This window comes from Dermatophagoides farinae, chromosome 4 (assembly GCF_024713945.1).
Source record: "Dermatophagoides farinae isolate YC_2012a chromosome 4, ASM2471394v1, whole genome shotgun sequence".
Taxonomy (NCBI): Eukaryota; Metazoa; Arthropoda; class Arachnida; order Sarcoptiformes; family Pyroglyphidae; genus Dermatophagoides; species Dermatophagoides farinae.
Window position 1 is genome coordinate 44,112 of NC_134680.1, and position 17,093 is coordinate 61,204.

General features: G+C 41.4%; 8 protein-coding genes and 1 long non-coding RNA gene across 9 annotated transcripts; 3 read left to right on the top strand and 6 right to left on the bottom strand.

Annotated features, from left to right (window-relative positions):
* Positions 1-1,054: 1,054 nt before the first annotated feature.
* On the bottom strand, positions 1,055-2,106 carry LOC124490810 (uncharacterized). The gene is made up of 2 exons (XR_006958893.2): positions 1,948-2,106; positions 1,055-1,635 (listed from the first exon to the last, which is right to left on the bottom strand). It is a non-coding gene; the product is annotated as an uncharacterized LOC124490810 (long non-coding RNA).
* A 254-nt stretch (positions 2,107-2,360) lies between these two features.
* LOC124490801 (uncharacterized) lies at positions 2,361-3,542 on the bottom strand. Its single transcript, XM_075730265.1, has 3 exons — positions 3,383-3,542; positions 3,170-3,317; positions 2,361-3,091 (listed from the first exon to the last, which is right to left on the bottom strand). The coding sequence occupies exons 1-3, from the start codon at positions 3,383-3,385 to the stop codon at positions 2,463-2,465; spliced, it is 780 nt and encodes a 259-aa protein (XP_075586380.1). The 5' UTR covers positions 3,386-3,542; the 3' UTR covers positions 2,361-2,462.
* Positions 3,543-5,347: 1,805 nt separating this feature from the next.
* LOC124490805 (uncharacterized) lies at positions 5,348-6,219 on the top strand. Its single transcript, XM_047053361.2, has 2 exons — positions 5,348-5,464; positions 5,538-6,219. Exons 1-2 carry the CDS (start codon positions 5,453-5,455, stop codon positions 6,078-6,080), a joined length of 555 nt encoding a protein of 184 aa, XP_046909317.1. The 5' UTR covers positions 5,348-5,452; the 3' UTR covers positions 6,081-6,219.
* Positions 6,144-8,117, bottom strand: Pex16 (peroxisomal biogenesis factor 16). Its single transcript, XM_047053348.2, has 4 exons — positions 7,588-8,117; positions 7,397-7,515; positions 7,199-7,332; positions 6,144-7,134 (listed from the first exon to the last, which is right to left on the bottom strand). Exons 1-4 carry the CDS (start codon positions 7,790-7,792, stop codon positions 6,252-6,254), a joined length of 1,341 nt encoding a protein of 446 aa, XP_046909304.1. The 5' UTR covers positions 7,793-8,117; the 3' UTR covers positions 6,144-6,251.
* A 507-nt stretch (positions 8,118-8,624) lies between these two features.
* LOC124490798 (TIP41-like protein) lies at positions 8,625-9,867 on the bottom strand. The gene is made up of 2 exons (XM_075730264.1): positions 9,167-9,867; positions 8,625-9,097 (listed from the first exon to the last, which is right to left on the bottom strand). Exons 1-2 carry the CDS (start codon positions 9,796-9,798, stop codon positions 8,701-8,703), a joined length of 1,029 nt encoding a protein of 342 aa, XP_075586379.1. The 5' UTR covers positions 9,799-9,867; the 3' UTR covers positions 8,625-8,700.
* A 73-nt stretch (positions 9,868-9,940) lies between these two features.
* Positions 9,941-11,229, top strand: LOC124490795 (rRNA N(6)-adenosine-methyltransferase ZCCHC4). The gene has a single exon (XM_047053350.2). The coding sequence runs from the start codon at positions 9,976-9,978 to the stop codon at positions 11,215-11,217; it is 1,242 nt and encodes a 413-aa protein (XP_046909306.2). The 5' UTR covers positions 9,941-9,975; the 3' UTR covers positions 11,218-11,229.
* Positions 11,127-12,986, bottom strand: Pgm1 (phosphoglucose mutase 1). Its single transcript, XM_047053346.2, has 2 exons — positions 12,744-12,986; positions 11,127-12,681 (listed from the first exon to the last, which is right to left on the bottom strand). The coding sequence occupies exons 1-2, from the start codon at positions 12,984-12,986 to the stop codon at positions 11,233-11,235; spliced, it is 1,692 nt and encodes a 563-aa protein (XP_046909302.2). The 3' UTR covers positions 11,127-11,232.
* An 826-nt stretch (positions 12,987-13,812) lies between these two features.
* On the top strand, positions 13,813-15,063 carry LOC124490800 (uncharacterized). The gene is made up of 3 exons (XM_047053357.2): positions 13,813-14,163; positions 14,220-14,495; positions 14,557-15,063. The coding sequence occupies exons 1-3, from the start codon at positions 13,853-13,855 to the stop codon at positions 14,846-14,848; spliced, it is 879 nt and encodes a 292-aa protein (XP_046909313.2). The 5' UTR covers positions 13,813-13,852; the 3' UTR covers positions 14,849-15,063.
* On the bottom strand, positions 14,885-16,805 carry LOC124490796 (uncharacterized). The gene is made up of 3 exons (XM_047053351.2): positions 16,466-16,805; positions 16,204-16,392; positions 14,885-16,147 (listed from the first exon to the last, which is right to left on the bottom strand). Exons 1-3 carry the CDS (start codon positions 16,475-16,477, stop codon positions 15,119-15,121), a joined length of 1,230 nt encoding a protein of 409 aa, XP_046909307.2. The 5' UTR covers positions 16,478-16,805; the 3' UTR covers positions 14,885-15,118.
* Between the last annotated feature and the right edge of the window lie 288 nt (positions 16,806-17,093).

Sequence of the window (17,093 nt, forward strand, 5' to 3'; positions counted from 1 at the left end):
TGTGTGTGTGTAGCTTGTATAATTGATTACGATTAACAATAACGAATCAACTTCAAGGCAAATTGATTCGATACTTGTATCATATTTATAGATGCAACAAAAGCTTGGGGCCAAAATGGCTACTCAACGCTTCATTTCATTTCCATTTCTCGCCCAAAAACGCCAATTTCCAATGTAAATATTAAAATAATATTCAAGTGTAACGTCGTTATTAATCGAAATTAGTCTCCCTCTCTATTCAAAATATGAAATGCCAACACGTGCTTCTCTCAATCTCTCTCTTGCTCTCGCTCTCGCTCTCAAATTGAATTATCGTTGAATGAATGAGAACGATGAGGCATATATAAATGGACATTGAGCTTTATTCGATTCCTATCACAACGGAATCCATCACCACTATTGTCGCTGACATTATCCAACGATCAAAACCAACAAAATGAAATTTCTCGTAAGTCGTGTGTCCGTTAGCTATAACTAATACAATATATCAATATAACAATGATGATTCGATTGCACCTGATTCAATGAATTCAAACAGATCATTGCCGCCTTGGTTTCGTGCGTCGCTGCCGTACCATATGCTGCTCCAATGTATGGCCACGGTCCGGCCATTATTGCCGCTCCAACCTTGATCACCAAAGAATACCAAACCGTGTACGCTCCAATCACTCAAAGCAAATACGGCTCACAAGTCAACCACCTTGTTGCTGCTCCAGCTCCAATCATCAAAGGTGTTCCACAACCATACCCAGTCGCCGTTCCACAGCCATACGCTGTTCCACGACCAGTTCCAGTTGGCGTTCCACGACCAGTTCCAGTCGATGTTCCACGTGCCGTTCCAATCCCAATGGTCGCTCAAGCTGCTCCAATTGTGACCAAATCGGTTGTTGCCGCCGCCCCGGCTTACCACGCTGCTCCAATGGCCTTGGGTCACGGTCTCTACGGTGGTCTTGGTGCTGGTCTTGGCGCTGGTTACGGTCACTATTAGATCAATGTTACAATTACAATCAATGGTTAAGCATAAAGAAGTCGAGAATCTCAGAATGGAATCAAGTTAATGTTAAAGTTATTTAATCAATTGTACACAACACCCACACAATTCATTATTCCATAATCACCAAGTCCATATTGTGAAAATTCGGCTTAAAATTCCACCTTAATAAATACATAATGAGATGATGAGAACGAAATAAAGTCATCTGTCATTTTCATTCACCGACCGATCATCCTGAGCAGTCTGATGATCAATAGGTGATGTGAATATCACTTGTTGGTGATGTGGCACTGTGCGTTCAACCTGATATCGAGGTTCGATCGATGATGGAACAAATTTGAAACGGGAAAATTGCAAGACACTCTGCTGAGGGTATTCTTTTTTACTTGTAGGTTCAAGTGTCGATGACGCCTCATTGTTGTTGTTGTTGTTGATGATGTTGTTGTCTGTTTCAATCAATTTCGATGCTGGTCGTTCTATGGATTCGAATGAGAAAATGCCCGGAAAAAGACTATATTTGCTTAGGATACCATGCATGGTTGTGCTGCCATTGGTGGCAGATGACCATGATGCCAATGTGACTGATGCAATGACCAATATGAACCACAATCGCATCATTGATGGTGATTAGTCTGATTAGTCTGGTTGAAAGAAATGGCAACAATTGATTAGAGCAAATATCATCGTCATCAACATGATGATTGACAAATAGCAAATAGTGAGCTGCAACAGTTTTGTTTTCGTGGGTTGCTTGCTCACGATAATCAAGTCTTGCCTTGATCGTAACCAATAACGTTCATTCGACGATCAACAAATATGTTGATTAGTCTTATTTCTGGTCGCCTTATCTTTATGCTATAAATCCATATATCAATCAATCAATCATCACCACCAAAATCAAAACTAAATTGTCGAATGCATTCGCAAAAACGAAAGTGAACGATAAAACTTACCGATCGACAATGCTGTGCTGAGATGAATGGTGTTGGAATGCTTCTATCTTGATATATGCATACACGCGCACACGTACATAGTACAAAAATGGCCGTATCTCGTTTACGAATCTCTGACAAACAAGAATCAACATCGCAGCCACATTGCTGAATGACATTCCTGTGATATCTCTCTATAGAAATAGAAAGTGAACATCTGCATGATCATCATTAGACAAACAAGCCATAATGCACAGTGCTCTGCACATTACACCGGCTCTTTCGTATTATTTATTGAAGCTGTGTGTCTGCTTTTGTGATGCTTGGAAAACATTCAGAGATTGTCTAGAGATAATGACCATCACACACACACTCATACACGCCAGACAGAGACAGAGACAGAGAGACAGGTTTCAGTGATCAGCAGCTTACCATTTTTGACCTTTTGTTCCAAATCATCGATATTTAATTGAATATACCGAACAAACAAACGGAAAAACAGAGCAAACAAGAATAAATAAATGAATAAATGAATTCTAAGCCTTTTTATACGATGCATGGTGATGATGATGCGGGTAAGCAATGTCATACGTCTGATGTGTCACATGCGATTTAATGATGGCCTGCTTATGGATGATTGGTTGCACCACTTTCGCCACATACGGCTCCGGCACTGGATGGTCAATCTTCACAGGATACGGCTTGTCCACTGGAACTGGATATGGTTTCTCTACAGGCACTGGTTTGTAAACTGGAACCGGCTCTGGCACTGGGAAATATTTAATCTCCTGATGCGGCATCGTGGAGTAATGACCGCCTGGACCAAATCCATCGCCAGGTTTACGATGGCCATAGAATGATGGCTCATAATGTGCCAGCGAATTGTCCGGCTCTTCATGTTTGTAAGGCTCAGCCAGTGAAATTGGATGATTATGAGGATGAGGATGAGGATATGCATGCTGAACCTGAACCACATGATGATTGTCATGTAATTGATCGTAGCCATGGACGGCCAAATTGGCTGGATCGAATCGTAATTGTAGATGATGATACGGCTCAGGATGAATTTCATGACCAATCTGATGGTCATAGAGTTCTGGTTCCGGAACCGGATGACCAATATGGGGTTCATCATGAAGATACCCGGGCAAATGATGATGTGAATATTTACCGTGCATGATTGGTGGTTCGGCGTGTGGATACGATTTAATGACCAATTCATGGTGTGGCGAGTCGTGGTAGCCAATCATTGCTGATGGCTCGGGATGGAGTTCGTCTTGATTTTTACCATGAACAAGTTGATGACCAAGTGCACCGTCGAAATGGTCACCATGCATGAATGCCATTGCCATATGGACCGTCCACAGTGACCACAACAACAATGATTTAATCTACAAGCAAATCAAATGGTTACCAACACAATGAAATGAATCATCATCATCAGCAGTAGTATTACCATGGTGAATTTGGTGAATTGCAAATTTACAGACAACTTGACAAATTCAACGAGAACCTGGCATTGGACAAGTAGAGTTGACAATTGACACTTGAAAATGAAAATTTGAAAACGAAACGAAACGGACCAAATGAAAGACAAGAAACAGTGGACTGTCGTATTTTATAGTCGAAATATTCCTTGTAAAAACAATAACAACAACAACAACAACAAAGCATTGACTCTTCTTACGTTATCATCGCTGTCAACGCATTTCCATCACACTTGTTTTGTCTTTTTCGTTTTAAAAATTTTTCATTTATTCTCAGAAACAACACACGTGTGTGTGTGCATTGTGTTATTGTCATGTCGAGCCAATTTAAAGAGAAGAATTCGTTGACGAAAGTAGATGGATGTTTTATCATCGGCCACATCATGTATTGTCATCATGTATTGTAAACATAATTGGCCATTTATGATTCCCAGGCATTATGTGATGAAACGCAATAAACATGGACAATAGGACGAATGGGATTCATTTGAAAGACAAAAGCAAAATTTAAAACCGCTCACCATTCACTGCTGATGACCATCAATTGTTCGTGCTCATTACATAATGACATTGATGGTTCAGATAACTTGCATGCATACATCACCACCACACACATAGATGAAATGTTTCATTTGACACTGAATAAATGAATATGATCAAATCAAAATGAAATCCAACCACTCGGAATCATGGAATATCGAATCTGTGGAAACATTAGCCAAGACTCAAACACACACACACACACACATTTCGACATCACTTCAACATCACATCACTTTTAATTTGATGACCATTGCACCACTGACAATGGATTAGACAGACAACGTGAATAGACTTGATTACATCAATTATTAGACATCATAATCCATCGACGATTCCAGTGAACTGAATCCATATCCATGTGGCCATCATGAATGTCACGTTTCTTTGCCTTATCACTATCTCATCATAATGATCATGATCATAATGATCGATCGAGTGGGAGGACTGGCCATTGTCTTTAATTGAAGGGCAAATTTATACATCACCGAATGAAGAATGAATCAAGTTGCAATTGGAGCTTGTCATTCGAAATTCAATCATCTGGTTCACCCAATATCAATATTTAACAATCGATGTTAATATATTCAAAACATTCAATTCAGTTGGCCTGTATCAACATGCACTAGTTCCAGTCAGTCTGTCTGTCTGTCTGTTTGTTTGTCGTCGTTTGAAACACACTGCCTTGGATTTTGAAATGTTATCGATTCTTTTTCTGTTGCCTAATTGGAATTGCAACTGAAACTGAATAGATGGGCTAAGGTTAGGGTTGGGTCATGTTGATTAAATTATGCAAATTGAAATCATTTTCATGATGATGGACTTGATGGAATTGAGCAAATGAACAAAACAAACAACAAACAACCAGTTGACTAATCTTTGTCAGGGATTTAAATCGACGTGTGAAGCAACAACATTTCGTAACGTTCAAATTTAAATTTAAATTCGCCGCAGTGAAAATCATCACTCGAATCGAATGATTTCAACACACATGCTAACAACCAATCAATTCAAATTGCCACACACACACACACACACACACCGATAACCCACCAACGAACCAATAGTTTGTCCACAACAAATCAAAGTTCGTTCAGTGCATGATTCCTGATGATCGTGTTACAGTTATTTGTCGTTGGCCACTCGGCCAATCGTGCATCATGTGGTTCGCGATCATTATCATGGCCACAGACAATTAATCAATTCAAACATTCTCCCATTGTTGGTGTGCGTGTGTGATCAAGATCAACAAAATCAGCAAAACAAAACGGCAACATCAACACATCAACGCGTCTCTCACCGTTGACATTTGGACTGGAAAGAAAGAGAAAACTTGAATTTGACCATCACCATTTCAGTGGGATCGGACCAAGCCTATTTTCAGGTTTTTCAATCTTGACATGCATCCACTAGTGAACTTGTTGTCTCTATAAAAAGCCGAGCTAAATCTCATTTTCATTTTCATTTCGTAATACTACACTCTTTTGTCATTGAACAAGATGAAATTCCTGGTCTGTAATTTCACTTTTTTCTATGTCTAAATCTCACTCATTCTCTCACTATACTCTACCTAACCTAATCTAGATAATAGCTGCACTGATTGCCACCGTAAAGGCTATCCCGGAACCAGAACCAGAACCACATTACCTTCCAGCAACAGTGCTCACTGCCAAACATTACCAAACGCTGTATGCTCCAATCACACAGAGCAATTATGGCAGTCACGTGAATCACTTGGTGCAAGTTCCTGCGCCCATCTACAAAGGTGTTCCCGTGCCGGAACCATATACAGTTCCAGAACCGTATGAAGTACCGCGACCATATCCAGTGGAAGTTCCAAGACCGGTTCCGGTCCAAGTAAAACGCATTGTGCCGATTCCAATGGTAGCACAAGCTGCACCAATCTACACTAAATCGGTGGTTCATGCTCCACCAGTTTTGCATCACGGTCCAGTGGCACCAGTTTTGCATCACGGTCCAGCAGCACCAGTTCTAGCTGAGCCACCACATCCCGAACCTTATCATCCGGCTGGACTGCCGTACGGCCATCCTTTGGGGCCATTGGATCATGAAGGAGCTTACCATCAGCAACAGTTGGCGCATCAACCATTGGCTCATTACAGATAATAAGCCAAGAAGGATTGCTATACTATCTGCTGATTAGTAATTAGTAATTAGCAATTAGTAATATTTATATATAATGCAACCACACCACCACTCGGTGGGTTACTTTAATTTTCATAATAAAATCCATTCTATTCCATTCATTCATTCATTCATCCAAACCAAGTCATTCAATCAATTCCATACATAAAAGTAGACTTGTTGCCATTCGGGCAACGCCCGAATCAATGGCCGACACAATCGGCCAAACAGTGGAATGTAGTTGGCAAACAACGATATTAACCGCAGTAATCGTTGTTTGGTGTATTGATCATAGAATGGCCCCCTCAACAGATACATCAATAGCAAAAGATGGCGACGTTGAATCTCCAAACGTTCGGACCAATTCCACATCTCATCAACGTCATTCGATGAGCCATTGTTGAATTTCATGATTAAACCAAACAGATTATTATCATTGCTGCTGCTGCTGCTCCGCAACAGACGTAGCGATATGACATCTAAACCAAGTGACACTAGATACGGTGTCCAATGGTCTTGGACACCACCCACTATGGCTCCAGTGGTCAGATGAATGACCGGCCTCAGCACATGCAACAGTTCGCCAATCAATCGTCTTTGATTCAGTTGTGTCACCGTTGGCGATGATCGATGATTTTTCTGCAACAAACGCTGTAAACGTTGTTGTTGTTGTGGTGTAAGCCAAGTTCGTTTCTCTTTCGCAGGCGCTTGACCGATATTTCGTATGAGGCGACCTGAACTTTTCAACCGAAAGAGCTGCGTTTCGTTTGGTTCTATGAATGAGTGGTTGTGACTATTTCCACCATCATCTGGTACAACCACTTCTTCCTCTTCATCGTCCTGCATGACGATTGCCTCGTCAACACTGGACCTGGACGATGCATCTACAGCACTCTGCGATTGTCGTTGCTGTTGATTAAATTTCTGTTTCATCTGATATTGCTCAAATTCATGTAGCCGATTCAATGGCATCAAATACTGATGATGGGTGAGGCCCTGTTGATAGTAGAATAGCAACAGTAAACGTATGCTCGCCCTGCAATAACAGCACCAATCAATCAATTAATGAATCAATATCATTCACTCAACAATCGACTCACTTGATAATCTCGATGATCGATATGACCAACCATTTGCCATAACGGCCATACAATTGCACGGCGGTCAATTCGACAAATACTTGAATGTACTCAATGAATTGCAGCACCATATGGAATGTGTGAACCGACGTGTTCTGCGTATCAATTGTATATGAATTTTTAAAGTTAAAAATTAAATTTCATCAACAACAATCTTACCGCATTGGTGGTGGCCAACCCGTATGAACGACGAAGTAGACTGTCGTCGAATAATGTGAGCAGTGATGAACATGATGACAGCAATTCGGATATGATGCGGGAATTATGAAATTTGGTAGCTACGATCAACACATACATTTACTCATTAGATTAGTAAACAAATCACCAACCAAATCATATCAACATCTTACTTGCCAACAGGTATGAGATCCAATACAATGCAGATTCAATTTCCGAAACGAGCAGTGGATTGTGTTTCACAAATAACCGGTACCGTTCAAAGTAAGTGCGCAAAATTTTCAACGAATATTCTGTTGTTGGTCGCAGATATTTGTCCACAACTTCAGCAGACATTTTCAATGGACCATCATCCGGTAATGACTGAGTATTGCCCATCGTTTAACAACAATTGGTCATTTTGTCACCAATCAACAGGTGTGTGATATGATGATGACAAGATATTTTCCTTTTTTCTTCTTCTTGGTCATAGTCGAATGCATCTTCAACTCAGCAATTTCATTGAAAACAATCGATGCATAACACATACCAATAATTTGCCACTTTGACTCATGCTGCTACATCTCGAGGTATCTTTTGAAAATTAATTTCTAGCAATTCGAGTCACGTGATTACGAGTAAAGCCCGCCCATTTTGTGCAGAGTTCCAAGATATTTTGACATTTGTGTTTTGTGTTCTAAAACAAATAAGCGAATTGTTGATGCATGCATGCCACTGTTTCAATCAACAAACCAATCGACGAAAATATTGTGACCACGATGACTACGACGAATCCGGATGCTGGAACGAAAGGGGAGAATAACGCTCCTCAGAACATGGTCACCGTATCGAATGTAGCCGAGATATTCCATGCAGCTGGCTACGCATTCAAAAAACTAAGTGAACTAATCCAATCAATGGATCCACCAACAAACGATCCGAATCCAACGAATGCAACCACCACCAATGGTGGCGAAACTGATTATCACACACATTGGGAACCGGCCGATGTTGAACAGTTCAGTTCCATTGTTACCGTTTTCACTCAAGACCTCAACCAATTGGCCGAAAATTTGAAAACGAAAATGGCCAATCGTTTGCGCGAAGAACACGTGGAAACCAAGATGCAGTCGTTGTCATCGAAACAACAGGAATTGATTCAGCCCACCACTAATCCGCCGTCCACATCCACATCATCATGATAAAGTCACATTAATTTAAACTCATAAAATTGTCATTTCTGTATTACATTTAATTACAATAATAAAATGGAATAAAAAAAAAATTCACCAACAATCAATCATTAATCAATTCAATTTGATCTGTGATAAATGAATTTTATCGACCAGCAAATTTTTGACGGGCACGTGACCAAACAATTCCTGCGGATGAATCAACAATGCCTGAGCTGTATGGACAGGTAGATTGAGATCGGCAACCGTAGATTCATGTTGGCTTCGTTCTCGAAGCAAATACTCACTGCCGAATTCATGATAGAGACGGGTGTCGAAATAACGAACAAACACTCGATCGACACGAAGAAAGAATCGACATAGAATGTAAAAACAATCTGGATGCACACGAATCTTCACCGAACACTGGGCGACACCGTGATCGGCTAATTCATCTTCAAACAATTCAATCTCATCGAAAAAGTTGATTTGTTTGTGAATTTTCAGCTTCTCCAAATCGATACGTTCGTCGGTCGGCTGGATGATCCATTCCGACAGCGGTGGCTCGTCTTCCCGGAGTTCTTTTGCCTCCATTGGTGATGATGATTTATCCAACGAATGCAGACGAATCGTACCCGAATAATCGGTGGAGAATGTCCAATCGAAATCAGCATTGCAGACATTCTGCGTGTATTCACAGTTCATTCTGGCGCGAAGCCATGCTTCTGATGCTGAAACTTTCAGACCCACTGGTAGTCCATACGATTTGATCACGATTGGAGCGAGAGCATCCAATGCATTGAATTCGATTACCAACCCGGATTGTTTATGCACCAAACGAAGATGATTCGATGCGTATGTCATGTCGGGCAGATGGGCCATCGATAAGATGAGATCGTATTTACAATAATCACATAGACTACGTTCATAATAGACACGACGTTTCAGGTCCAAATATTCAGCCACCGATTTTCGCGGTGTACCTGTTGATTGATGTTGTTGTTGTTGGTCAGCATCATTCTTCGATTGATCATCACCGGCCATCTTCATCATCGACGCACGTGTCTTGTTGCACACAAACGATGATGTACACTTGGAGTTCAGTATATGTGATCGATTCGTCTCGAACAACCATTCATCTTGTTCATAATGTTGATGGTCGGCCGACAATCCAATCGTTCCAGGAGAAAACGGACAATGTCGCATCGCCGATTGTTGTTGTTTAGCGTCCATTTCTCCAATTTGAATTTACTTTCCACTTTTAATTTCAAGCATTGCATGCAGCTGCAGCTGACAATTCGGAATCAAATCAACGTTCCATACTAGATGGCGGCATTGATGCCAGATTGTAGAATGTAAACAATGTAAACAATTTACAAAGTTACGAATGTTGATGATGATAAAAAAAACATGACTCTCGTGCTGGATCCACCAGGCAATTTTGGCCATCATATGCCGCCCGTATGTCCTCATGGGCCGACATTGTTGTTTTACGATAAATCTACGAGCTATCATTATTATGCCTGTTCAGCGTCCCGGGATCATCAATTCTGTCCGTTCAAATTGTCGGCACAAAAATGGAAACGTCTGGCCAGTTCAAAGAATCTGATCAAAAATCCCGAAAGAATAAAACCCGATTATCAGTATCTGTTGAACCATCCAGCCAGACATGGCTACTGCCTAGACTGTTGTCGTGTGTTGATCGCTGTGGTGAAAGATGAGCAAGTATTGGCCAAACACTATGAATCGAAACATGACAAATGCAAGAATCGTATCGATGACCAACAATTCCAGGAACTCGTCGAACGGCCATGTCGGAATCTACTCACACCTCAAACTCGTAATGAGAATCTGGCACAATATTTCTTCTCCGCGCAGACTTTGCTGTTTATCCGCGATTATCTAGTGAAGCCATTCGGTTTCGACAAAATACTATGCATTGGATGTCCAACCGTTCACGAGCAACTGCTGTCGTTGTCCCACAATTCATTCCTGTTGGATCTAGATGCCAGATATCATCAGTTCTATGAGGCCGATCGATTCGCTCGATTCAACATGTTCAATGGACACTTTTTCGACCAACATGGCCTGAAATCATTCGAGCAGTTCATACAACACAACAATTCGATTCTCATTCTGATTGATCCCCCTTTCGGTGGACTCATCGAATGTCTAGCTCGGACCGTACACCGAATGTGCAACCGACGGATGACCGAAATCTCGATAGCACTGTTCTTTCCCTATTTCAATGAACACTGGATCCGGAAGGCGTTCGAAAGTGACCAAGTTCAAATAACCGATTTCATCGTTACATACGACAATCATACGAAATACGGCAGCCGACAATCATCGAAACCGTCCACCGTGGCTCAATCACCGGTTCGTATGTTCACCAATTTGAATCTGGCCAATTTCAGCGCCATCGATCCCGACCAATATCGATGGTGTGACCAATGTTCGCGGACAATATTTCTAAACAATCGCCATTGCAACCGATGTGGCCAATGTCCCGCAAGAGACTCGACAAAACCAATATGGCATTGTGTCCACTGTGGACGATGTGCGAAAATAACCTCATCGCATTGTAATCGATGTAATTCATGTCATTTGCCCAATAAACACATTAATAATAAAATAATCAATAAACAATAAACAATAAAACAATTCTCATGTGATGACTGTTGGTTGTTGTCGACCAGTAAATTCGGACAAACAAGACAATTGCAATGCCACTTTGGCCAATGGTCGGATATAATCCTCTTGGTTACCGTTGATGGCTTTTTCCGAGTCCATTTCCATTTGTTCAATATACAATCGCACGGTAGCACCGGTCGATCCTGTTCCACTCAGCCGGAACATAACTCGAGATGCACCACCATTGAACTGAATGACCAGACCTTGGTTGCTTGCCTGTTCACCTGATACAGGATCAGTGTAGCCAAAATTAAAGGCCTCATCAACATGATATGTTGTCCCGTCCAATTCGATTGTTTTGGGCAGTTGATTGGCAGCAATTTTCGCAGCCAAAGTAGACATCATCGTCTCACAAGATCGGGCATCACAATTCTCGTAATCATAACGGCAATAATAACAGCGGCCATATGTACGCCAATGTTGGCGAACAATTGATTCGACACTGTTCGACTGATCATCAGGCATAGTTGCCATAACCGACAACCAAGCAAGTACAGCCCACAGGCCATCCTTTTCTCGAATATGATCGGAACCGGTACCGAAACTTTCCTCGCCACAAATCGATACAAGCCCTGCATCCAAAAGTGAGCCGAAATATTTCCAACCAGTGGGCGTTTCATAACATTTCAGACCGGTTTTTTTGGCCACCTGATCCATTGCTCTCGAAGTTGGCATCGATCTGGCATAGCCTTTGACACGATCACGGCGAAAATATGGAATTCGTTCGAGATTTTCGCCCAATACGGCCAACGAATCGGACGGAGTGACGAAAAAACCTTTGGCACCAAGAATCATGTTTCTATCGCCATCACCATCGAACGCAGCGCCCAAATCATACGGACCGTTACGCATCTTGTCCACTAGATCGGCTGCATACGTCAGATTCGGATCAGGATGGTGGCCACCAAAGTCAGGCAGAGGATCACAACGTATGGCTGCATCGGCACTGGCTCCTAGCTCTTGCACGATGATTCGACGAACATAAGGACCCATCACACCGTTCATTGCATCAATCAGCAATCGTTTGGAGGAGACAAATTTGCGCAACAATTCAAAATCAAAGATTGCCTTCAACAGATTCAGATACATGTCAACAGAATCGACCACATCGACCATCATTTCACCGCCGGAATGCTTGACGACATGCTGCCCAATTCGGCCAACATCTACATCGGGCATCGAAGGATCCAGACGTTTGTATTGTTTGATCTGTTTGCTACGTGCATAGATTTCATTGGTCACCTGATCAGGTGCTGGACCACCATTTGCACAATTGTATTTGACACCAAAATCACCGTTAATGCCGCCTGGATTGTGACTAGCGGTGAGAATGATCCCACCGTGTGCATTTCGTGCGCGAATCACGGCTGATATGGCCGGCGTTGACATTATGCCATTGTGAGCGACAATCAAGTGGCCAACCTATAGTTGATTAAATAAATGGAATCAAATCAATTATGAACCATATATGCTATATATATTACCTCATTAGCGGCACACATTGAGATGATTGTCTGGATCGCTTGTGACGAATAGTAACGGCCATCACCGCCAACCACTAGTTGTACGGCATTTCTGTTCTTTACATCGGCCAACGAAACATCCAGAATAGATTGAATGAAATTCTCCAGATAACCTGGTTGCTGAAATGTTTGTACCGGTTTGCGAAGGCCACTTGTACCCGGTTTTTGACCTTCGAATGGTTTCGTTTCAACCACTTTGATCATTGCCGGTGAATCGGAATCGGAATTATTATTAAGAGACTTGTATCGCTTAATGCTCCTCTTGATAAAGTGACGGTTGCCAATAATAATCGTTTATGCTTGTTGATATATATCGATATCAAGGTCGAAATGTTGATCACTTTGGTTGATTGCCAGAAAAATTTCATTCACATATGAGTTTAGAGTGTGCATCGACAAAACAAACACAACACATCTGAACAGACGATTAGTGTATGGTGGCAGCATCGTCAGCTGTAAAACACAATTTTCAATTTCATCCGTCGATTGACCATTGATCAATCAGTCAATCAATCAACCATTGATCAACTCAATAGTCGAATCATAGGAGGAAAATATCGAAATCTAGAAATATAACTAATAAACTGAACAAGTCACAGCCCGTGCTTTTCGTGAAGAAAAAAACGAAAACGGAAAAATGACAAGAAAACACATAATAAACGACACACACTGCAAACGTGAGAGATAATGATGAAATGATAAACATCAGACAAGTCATGATCCATTTAACTACTTCCTCGTTTGGCGCGATACGGCAACAACAATCATGTGGACAGAGTTTCAAAATCATCACAACATCCGTATCGTCGCTTTGATTTGCATCCAGGTGGCTATTTTCGAATCGGATTGCTACTATATCGGGATAAACATCAACACATAGTTAAGTTTACTTATTAATCTTTGATTTCCGTCTCATCGTTCAACGAAAATTGAATGGAAAAAACTGACGAGAAAGAGAGAGAAATTTCTCACTCAATGGAGATTTCGTCGAATGTGTTGCCAAACAATATCAATGTTCAATGTTCATTTCATTTCCGATCAGTTGATTGCCGAGTAAACACATTTCATCAATGTTGCCCAAATTATCTCGATTCTGTATTGTGGCCATTATGGTCATTCTGTTATTCGAAATGAACATCATCGAGGCAAGACGGTCCAAACATTCGAAACGAGGTGGTAGTAGTAGTAGTAGTAGTAGTAGTGGAAGCAACAGTCACCACCGGTCTCATAAGAGCAAAGGAATCCGTCGTCGAAACGCCGAATTACCGTGCAAAAAAGGAGCCGAAGGTGAAGTTGATACAGTATTCGGTCGCATCAGTGGCTATGGCAATGTATCCAGACCATTCCCAACCAATCAACAGGAATTGAACGATTATTGCAAGTAAGTGAATTGCTTTTCAGCTGTGAATGAGTGTTGATTCGGTTGATTCATTGCAGAGGACAGTTTTCCGATATTCGTCTGATCGAATCATACGCTAAACGATGTCAACATGGTCTGCCCAAGCAATATTTCAACATTCTCGTCTACACGATCAAAGGATCAATGTCACGTATCTGCAAAAAGAATTCGAAAAAAGCACGGCAATTTCTTTCGGCGTCTGGTTGCATTCGACGAGCATCCGAACATTTCGACCAATGTCACCGGAATCTGATTCAACGTCTACATCGGATCAAATTCAGTGAAAACAAAAAGAAAATTCCCTACACTTGTTGGTAAGTGTAATATGTGATGGTCATGATTTACTCACACTCTCAATTCTAATATCACTCATAGCGAATACTACACACTACGGAAATGTTTCCAAGACGGTGGCCGTAATGAGGCAAAATGTTCGGATAAAGAAATGGAAACGGTCGAAGAATTGATTGAATCGACCAGTTCGAATGCATTGAATTTCTTTTGTGGTGAATATGCCGAAGATTCGGATAAATGCGAAAAACTGGGCCCAATGCCCGAAGTGCCATCAAAATCGGGCAGAAAATCGAGACCTAAATATCTACGATCAATATCACTGACAGTGGCAGAAATTTTCGACACATTTCCCGAAATTTCCACCCGAACCTGACAAATTTGTCCTTCCTGTCACAATTCGCACACATACACAGAGAGCGAGAGAATAGAAGTATAGAAGTATAGATTAAATTAAATTGCTCACAATTTGAATGAATGTAAATAATCGATTATCATAATGAAATAACCCATAATCGCGCATCAAATGAATAAAGAAAATGAATCATCGTTTTTTCAATGAAAAAAGGTCATGGTGATGAGAACAAGAAATGTGTTTTTGTTTTCTTTTGTACAATTCATTATTTGGCATATGTTGTACTCATCATCAACCTTGTTGAACACCTATATTATAACTCAAGAGCTCTTTATTGATGACCGGTGGTCCCCATGTGGTAGCTTCCTGTTCGGGTTGCGGTTGAGCAGCAGCGGAAGCAAGAGAAGCTGGTTGATTTCCATAAATTGAAGCCGACGAGAATGGCGATCCACTATATGCGGTTGCAGGCGCTTGTCGAAGTAATGAAGATAATTGTTGAGTGTTACCACCACCACCAACACTACTTAGATTTGGTGATGATCGGGCAACTTGTGCCAATAGAGCGGACAATGTCATTGCTGTTGCGGGTGATGATGCTGTCCGAGTAATCACTGTTGGCTGTTGATATGCTGCTGCTGCTGCTGATGACGATGATGATGATGGTGATGAATATTGATTGGTGCCACCAGCTGCTAAATTAGGAGACTGAGACATGTATTGTGGTTGGCTCATCCCTGTTGTCTGTGCTACAGTTGTATATCCTGGATAGGCCGATGCTGCTGATGATGATGAACCAGGTGACGTTATGATTCGATAAGCTGGTGAACCGGATGCTGAAATTGGTGTGGCAGCAGAATAAATCGACGATTGGCCATTGTTGGTTGTAGCGTAGCTCGTATCATTGGCTGCAACGTAGGTTCGAATAGAAATTGGTTGTAATTGTTGTCCACTGGCTACGCTACGTATTGTTAGGGTTTGTGGATCGCCTCGTGTTATCGTTATCGGTGATAATTGTTGTTGTGGTTGTGCTGCAGTGACCAATGGAGATGCTTGTCTTGGTGGTGGTGGTGGTGGTGAATACGTTCGTACAACGGGAGCTGCTGCTGCTGCTGCATTTCTTGCAGCCGTACCAGTTGCTTGTCCGGGTGCTTCTTCATCCGATTCTACTTTGAAACCTTCAATGCCGGCGCTATATTTGACGATGCGTTGTTTGCCTTCGGCATCGATATATCCATAGGCACCTTTCACTGTACCATCGGGCAATCGTGTTTCCTCACGGAAACTTTGTCCAGCACCATTTTTGCCAGTATCATAGCCAAACTACATGTATTTGAATGTGAATAACAATTGACACTGCTATTCTTGTGACCACTAACCTTGTAATCGCCAGCTAAATCTTCGCCAATATTCACATAATGAACCTGTGCTGGTGGATAGTATGGTTTGGGCGTTGTGGCTGTTTGTAGTTGAGATCCCGTTTGATATGGACTCAATGATGGCACATGTTGCTGTTGTTGTTGTTGACCACGACTAAAGCCAACCAATATTGTCAGGGCAAACGATGCCTGAATGAAACCAAATGAATCATCATTTCATTATACATCATATCAGATACATTTCAACATCACAATGACTTACGATGAGCATCATGAATGAATGGGGAAATTAATCAAAATCGACACAGGAAACAAACACAAGAGGTATATTGATCCAACGAAAAATGAGTCGAATGATCAATGAACAATTGTGTCTTATATACTCGGGGGATCGGTGACCAATTTGAACTTTGATGAACTTGTAATTTCGTTCGGAACCACCACCACAACCACCACCAACATGACCACGACATGAATAGAAGAGAGAGAGAGAGAGAACTCAATCAGGGCGCCTGAATATTATTGTTATGCTGTGATTTCAATTGATTTTCAAAATCGATCGCTTCCCTTCGTTCGAGAAAGAGAAAGTTATGCCTAGTGTCTGTGTGTGTGTTCGAATCTAGTTTTCGATCAACATTTCTACTATGACTTCCACCATCATCACATAATCATATGTTTATCATCACCACACACACACACACCCATACTTTGTAGCTTGATATTAAGTAATTTAGGCAATTTTTTTTCTTTTCTTTTATCGAGATCGTGACATTTGTGATTCTCATTCATACGGATAACGATGATAAAAGCAGAAACTTGGGTCAGATATACCCTATGGACATGTTATTGTTGATCAACACTAACTAATCGAGAACAAATCAAACTCACTC